The 6,566-nt window shown below is 67.7% G+C and overlaps 1 protein-coding gene across 4 annotated transcripts; it reads right to left on the reverse strand.

The window, feature by feature from the left end:
- Positions 1 to 2,139: 2,139 nt before the first annotated feature.
- On the reverse strand, positions 2,140 to 5,975 carry LOC134509104 (RNA-binding protein 4B-like). 4 transcript variants are annotated; one of them, XR_010069244.1, is made up of 5 exons: positions 5,910 to 5,975; positions 4,565 to 4,986; positions 2,610 to 3,309; positions 2,450 to 2,529; positions 2,140 to 2,248 (listed from the first exon to the last, which is right to left on the reverse strand). XR_010069244.1 is itself a non-coding variant. In XM_063321580.1 (4 exons), exons 2-3 carry the CDS (start codon positions 4,974 to 4,976, stop codon positions 2,618 to 2,620), a joined length of 1,104 nt encoding a protein of 367 aa, XP_063177650.1. In that variant the 5' UTR covers positions 4,977 to 4,986; positions 5,910 to 5,975; the 3' UTR covers positions 2,340 to 2,529; positions 2,610 to 2,617. The 4 variants fall into 4 exon arrangements, 3 of the variants coding, with proteins under 3 accessions (XP_063177650.1, XP_063177648.1, XP_063177649.1); XM_063321580.1 differs by lacking the exon at positions 2,140 to 2,248 and having other exon boundaries at positions 2,340 to 2,529; XM_063321578.1 differs by lacking the exon at positions 2,140 to 2,248 and having other exon boundaries at positions 2,340 to 3,309.
- Positions 5,976 to 6,566: the final 591 nt, after the last annotated feature.

Here is a 6,566-nt window from a genome sequence, read left to right on the forward strand (position 1 = left end):
TGCATCCCCCCACCAAGCCCAACACCCCGGGGAAAACCCCCCCGGCGGGGGCCATGCTGGGGGTGCCGGGAGGCGGGAAGGCGATGTAACGTCCCGCCCGGCGCTGCAAAGCCTCCAGGAATTGCGCCAAGCAGTTGGACATGGCCGACTGGCTGATGCCGGTGGTGTGGCGGGTGGCCGTTTGGAAAGAGCCGGAAGCCAGAAAGGTGAGGGCGGAGGTGACTTTGACGGCCACCGGGAGAGCGTGGCTGCGGCCCGTCAGGCTCTCCAGGTCGGCTCCCAGCTCCCGGCACAGCCCGGCGATGGCGGCCTTGTCCAGGCGGTAGCGGCGCAGCACCTGCTCCTCGCTCAGGTCCAGGAAGGAGCAGCGGGCGCGGTAGACGCGGTGCTGGGGGTAGAAGCGGCGGCGCCGGTGGTGGGCGCGTTTGCGGCGGGGGGGGGACGGCAGGGAGCCCCCGGCGGGGAGGGAGAGGGAGGAGAGGAGGAGGAGGAGGAGGAGGAGGAGGAGGAGGAGGCGGGGGGGGGCAGCCCATCCTCCTCCGAGGGATCCTGATCCTGATCCCGATCCCACTCCGGATCCCGATCCCGCTCCCGCACCCGGCGCAGCAGCAGCAGCGGGTCCGACATGGCCTGGGGGCGGGGCTAAAGGGAGAGGGGGCGGGGCTAAAGGGAGAAGGGGCAGGGCTAAAGGCAGGAGGGGCGGGGTTAAGGAGGGGGCGTGGCTAAGGTGGGGGTAAAGGGGCGGGGCTAAGGATGAAGGGGCGTGGCTAACAGCGGGAGGGGAGGGGCTAAAGGCCAATGGGGCGAGGTTAAGGAAGGAGGGGTGGAGCTAAGGCAGGAGGGCGGGGCTAAAGGACGAAGGGGCGGGGCTAAAGGGCAAAGGGGCGGGGCTAAAGGAGGGAGGGGCGGGGCTAAGAGGGGAGGGGGTGGGCTGCCCTCAGAAGCTATATGGGTGAGAAGGGGCGTGGCGAAAGGCGAGGTGGGCGTGGCTAAAGCAAGAGGGGCGTGGCTACATCGAGGGGGCGTGGCTCCGGGATCATGGGCGGTGTCTAAGGGAGGGGTGGGGCCCTGAGGAGAGGGGGCGTGGCCTCGGGGAAGGGGGCGGAGCTACGTGTGGCGAGGGGGCGGGGGCAACCCCGCTGGGGCCCGGTCCTGCTCCCGGCCAGACCCCGGTTCGAGTCCCGCCGATGCCGGCGCCGGCGGGGTCGGTTCCCCCCCCCCGCTCTCTCCCGGCCACGATCGTGCCCCGGTTCCGCCCCCGGCCCCGCTTCACCCCCCCGGCCCCGGCCCCGGCCGACCCCGCTCCGCCGCTCCCGCCGCTCCGACCCCGCCGGGCTCCGCCGGGCCGCGCCCCTCCTCCCCGCTCCCATTGGCCGCCGCCAGCATCACGTGGCCGGAAGGGGCAGCCTTCCCCCGCGCTAGGCCCCGCCCTCCAACTTCCGGCGCGCCGCAAAAGGCCATTGGACGAGGGGAGGGCGGGAAAAACGTCGTGTTTTGGCGGGAAAAGTCGCCTCTCGGCGGGAAAACCTTCGCGGGGAAAAAATCCCCATTGGGGGAAAATCTCCGTCTTTTTTAGGGAAAAAACCGCCCCATGGGCAGTAAAATCTCCCGCTTTCGGGGGGGAAATCTCATTGTTTTGGGGGGAAAATTCTTCTTTTTGGGGAAAAAACTCCCTGTCAGGAGAAAATCTCCTTCTCTTTGGGGAGAAATGTCCTCGTCAGGGGAAAAGTCTCCTTGTTTTGGGGAAAAATCTGCCCATTGGGGGAAAAATCTCCTCCTCTTTGGGGGAAAATTCTCCTCGTTGGAAACAAGACTCCTTATTTTGGGGAACAAATCTCCCCGTTGGCAGAAAATCTTCTTTTTTGGGAAAAATCGCTCCCAGGGACACTTCATTTAGCATGAGCTCCATAATCGTCATTAGCATACGTGGAGGGGGCCAACTTTAATATGCAAATGAAACAAAGAGCAATTTGGGGGAGGGTCCCAGGATGGAGGGGGGGTGTCATCCCCCCGCCCCCCCGAAAAACGGGACAAACGGATGCAAAGGGTCGGTGAAAACCTTTATTTTGCTGGAAAATCGGGGGGGGGGTGAGGAGAAGGGGGGTGGGGAAAAAGGGCCCCAAGGGGGGCGGTTGTGGGGCTGGGGGAGGGGGTCCCAAAGGGGGGGTGCGGGGGGGAAGCTCTGTACAAAAAAAGGGGGTTGGGGGGGTTGCAGGCGGCAGGGGGGCTCCATCCAAGGCCGCCGGACCTGGAAGAGAGCAGAGAGGTGAGGGGGGGGGGACACACAGAGAGGGACAGACGGGGACGCGGCGGTGACGGTGGCAGCGACGGCGAGGGGGTGGGGGGGTCCGCCTTCCCCCCCCACCCCCCGTTTTCCCCCCCCCGCGGCGGTCCCGGTGACGGGGGAGGGAGCGCGGCGGCGACGACGACGACCCGGGGTGCGTCTGACCTGACATGGCGGCGTCCAGGGTTTTGGAGGGGGGGGGAAGGCGGGAAGAAGGGTCCCCCGCTGCTCTGCGGCGTCACCTCCTGCCGGGGGAGGGAAGCCCGGCGTCACCCCGGCGTCCCCCCAGCGTCCTCCGTCGCCGCGGAGCCTCGGCGCCGCTCACCTGGGGGCTCAAAACGCCGAGTACCGCGCTCGCTCCCCGTAGGGATCCCGCTCGAACCGCTGCATGTCGTAGAGGGACGCCCGGGCCACCGAGGAGACCGGCGACAGTTGCCCCCGCTCGTACGTGTAGGCCTCTCCGACGGTGGTGGCCGCGGCGGCCGTGCGGCGCAGGGGGCTTCTATCCCGGGTGTAATAGGTGGAGGAGGCGGCCGCCGCGGCGGCGGTGGCGGCAGCGGCGACGGCGGCCGCCGCGCCGGGGGTCGGCAGCAGAGCTCTATCGTACGCGTCTAAGGTGGTGGGGATGCGACTGGCCATGGCTGTGGTGGCGGCCATGGCCGAGGACTGGACCTGGGAGTACTGGGCGTACTGGGAGTACTGGGCCATGGTCTGCTCCGCGTAGGCGTCGTACGCGGAGGCCGTGGCGTAGGAGCGGACGCGGTAGCGCTTGTAGTAGTCGGCCATCCCGCCGTAGGCCTCATCGTAATAGACCGTCTCCCCATAGCCCGCGGTGTAGGGGGTGCGCACGGCTCCGTACTGCTCGTTATAGGCCTCGGCAAAGTCCGCCACTTGCCCCGGGCGATCTACCGGGCACTCTTTAGACCAGTGCCCTTCCTTCCCGCAGCGGTAGCAGCCGCTCTTGTCTCCCATCCCGGGCGCCGTCCGCAGCCGGCTGGTGGACAACTGCACGCGCATCCGCTTGCCTTGAGGAAGAGAGACGCGAGAGGGAGCCCGTCAGTGACGCCGCCGCGCCCACGGCGTGGCCAGCACCGCCGGGACCGGCTAGGACCCCCTCCCCGCGGCCGCGCGGCCTCCGACGGCGCCGGGACCCCGGCCGGCGGCCACCCGACTTACCAGGACGGTGCCGCCGGCAACGCCCAGCGCTACCTGTGCCGGCCTGGACGCCGGCAGCCCAGCCCACCGGCACCTACACTGGCGACCGGTAGCCCCGGCCAGCGGCCGGCGACACCGCTGGCCCTGGTTCTCAACGGCAAGCTTCCCGCCGGAAAACACTGCTGCCGCAGCGGTGGCGGCAGAGAGGGATGCGACGCCGGATTAACCGCCCGCGGCAAGCCAAGCGCAGCTCCGGATGCGCCGTCCCGCTTGGAGGAAGAGTTTTGGGGGAAACGCCGGGATGGGGGCGGTGGGGTTTGCCGAAACCCCAGCGGGAAACCGGGAAGGGCTTTGGGGTGAAGCACCGGATGATCCGGCACCGATTCCGGATGGGGCGAGAGGGGGAAAATGCCGAGGCTCGGCCGCGAGCTGGAATCCGCGGCGATGAGAGGGAAGGAAGCGAAACAACCTCCGCCAGCCAGACCCTGCACCCCACGGAAATCGGGGGGAATCACCATATTTTGGGGCAGCACCGCACACCGGAGCGACGGAAAAGGCGCCCCGGTGCCACCAGGATGCACCAACGCAGCTCCCCGCCTCCGCTTTTCCCTTTCTCACCCCATTTTCCCCCAAAATCGCAGCCTGCCGGCAGCACAGAGCGGAGCAGGGACACCCCACAGGTCCCGGCTGCACTGTGGAGAGACCCCAAAGGCGCCAAACCTGCCATTTTTATGCCCAATCTGCCTTTTCCCTATAAAAACCACCACTCTCCGCCCCGAGACAGAGCCACGGCAGCGACACTGACCCCGCGGATGCCTCCCTTTACGGAAAAGCCAGACACGGCGCTGCCAGCGGTGGGACATGGCTCTCTCCGAAGCCTCTCACCAAGACGGCGCAGGGGGAAAAAGGCACTGAACACCCAGAACGCGGTGGGTGCCGCGCCAGTTGTCCCTGGCAGGCACTGGGCGAGCGACAGCGGCACGGATCCGGCCCCGTAGCGGCGGAAAAAGCTCCCGGCACAGCACCGGGATGCCCCCGCACCCTCCTCCTACCTGACCTGCTTCTTCCGGGCCAAGCCCGGCGCTACCTATCCCAGCCCAGGGCCACGGCCCCGGCGCGGATCACCTTGAAACTCGGTGTTGTCCAGCCCGCGGATGGCCTCCACCGCGTCCTCCGCCCTCTCCATGTGAACGAAGGCGTAATCCTTCACGATGTCGCATTCGATGACGGGCCCGTACTCCTCGAATTTGGCCCGCAGCTCCAGGTTGGTGCAAGCCGGGCTGATGTTGCCCACGTGGAGCTTGGTGGAAGCCTTGCTCTTGTTCTTGCTGGCCTCCACGTTGATGCAGACGCCGTGCAGCTTGTGGTGGTGCAGGTTGCGGATGGCGTCCTCGGCCGCCGTCTTGTCCTCGATGTGCACGAAGCCGTAGTTCTTGATGATGTCGCACTCCAGCACCTTCCCGTACTGCTCGAAGAGGGACCGGATCTCCTGCTCCGTCGCCTCCCGCGGCAGGTTCCCGATGAACAGCTTCACCATCTCGCCCAGCCTGCGACGAGGACGGGGGGAGGACGGACATGGCGTTTCAGCCCATTTCACCCCCCAGGCCTCAGTCCCAGCCCCTCCCGAGGCCACAGGGCCCCGTCCTGGAGCCCCCTCCCAAAGCTGCAGGGCCTCAGTCCAGACCCAGAACCCCCCCCTCAGGCCCCATCCCGGGTCCCAGCTGCCCCCCAAGGCCGCAGGGCCTCAGTCTCAGACCCCCACAGGCCCCAGAGCCCCATCCCGGCCCCGGTGTCCCCCAGGCCCGGTCTCAGAGACCCCCCAAGGCCGCAGGATCCCAGTCCCCTCCTCAGACCTAGGCCCAGGCCCTGGTCCCAGCACCCCCCCCGAGGCCACAGGGCCCCGTCCTCGTCCTGGTCCACCAGCTCCCCCGAGGCCGCAGGGCCCTGGTCTCGGACCCCCCCAGGCCCCAGAGCCCCGTCCCGGTCTGAGACCCCCCAAAGCCCCCAGGACCCTGGTCCAGGCCCGGAGTCCCGCCCCAAGCCCCAGTCTGGAGCCCTCCCAGAGCCCCATCCCGGTGTCCCCCAGGCCCAGTCCAGGAGCCCTCCCAAGGCCTCAGGGCACCGCTCTCAGACCCCCCCAGGCCCCAGAGCCCCTTCCCGGTCCCAGTGTCCGCCAGGCCCGGCCTCAGAGACCCCCAAAGCCCCCAGGCCCCTGGTCCGGGCCTGGGGCCCCCCCAGGCCCCAGTCCGGAGCCCTCCCAGGCCCCAGGGCCCCTTCCCGGTCCCGGTATCCCCCGGGCCCGGAGACCCCCCAAGGCCTGGGCCCGGGCCCAGCCCCCCCCCGAGGCCGCAGGGCCCCGTCCTGGTCCCGGTCCCCGCCAGGCTCGTTCCCGGAGCCCCCCCCAAAGCCGCAGGGCCCCAGTCGGTGCCCGTTTTCCACCCCCCACGAGCCCGGTCCCGGCCGCTCTCACCGCGCTCCCTCTCACCGGGTCGGTGACGGCGACAAAATGGCGGCGGCGGCGGCTCCACCCCCACCCCCCCCCCCCAGCGGCCACCCAACTTCCGCCCCCCGGCGCCCCGCCCACCGCGCGCGCTGATTGGTCGGAGGCAAGCGGGAGGCGCGACGCGATTGGACGAGCCGCCGCGGGGCCCCGCCCACCGCCCCTATTAGGGAGTTTTTTTCTCAAAAGAAGAGTTTTTTCTCTCAATAAAAGAGTTTTTACCCCGAGAAAACGATTTTCCGCGTAGGCGCTTTCCACCGACAACCTGCCCTGCGTCTGGTATTAATTGCTACTCGCTTTAATTTGCCGTATATCCATTGCTAAGCAACAAAAGGCCTACCTTCCCACTTGCTCTAATTACTTTATGCCTTACTAGTTACCATGCACCTAATTAAGACACACATTAACTATTTTGGGACCCTAATTAATGCTTGAAAACAGATTTTTTTGGGGATGGGGGGGTGGCGGACCCTTTCTCTTTTGACGCCCGGAACCTTTGTTTCCTGCCGCCCTTGTTCCGCCCGCCCCTTTGGTTTACATCCGGGGAACCGGCTCCATCCCCTCCTACCACCGTCGCCCCTGGAGTGACGTCAGTTCCGGCGCGACGCCGTCGCCGCGGCGACCATG

This window comes from Chroicocephalus ridibundus, unplaced genomic scaffold (genome assembly GCF_963924245.1).
Source record: "Chroicocephalus ridibundus unplaced genomic scaffold, bChrRid1.1 SCAFFOLD_817, whole genome shotgun sequence".
Lineage (NCBI taxonomy): Eukaryota > Metazoa > Chordata > Aves > Charadriiformes > Laridae > Chroicocephalus > Chroicocephalus ridibundus.

Coding starts and splice junctions, on each gene's coding strand:
- LOC134509104 (XM_063321580.1), bottom strand. CDS start 4,976: ATGGTGAAGCTGTTCATCGGGAACCTGCCGCGGGAGGCGACGGAGCAG. Junction 3,310..4,564: donor GGACAACACCGAGTTTCAAG/GTGATCCGCGCC, acceptor CTCTTCCTCAAG/GCAAGCGGATGCGCGTGCAG.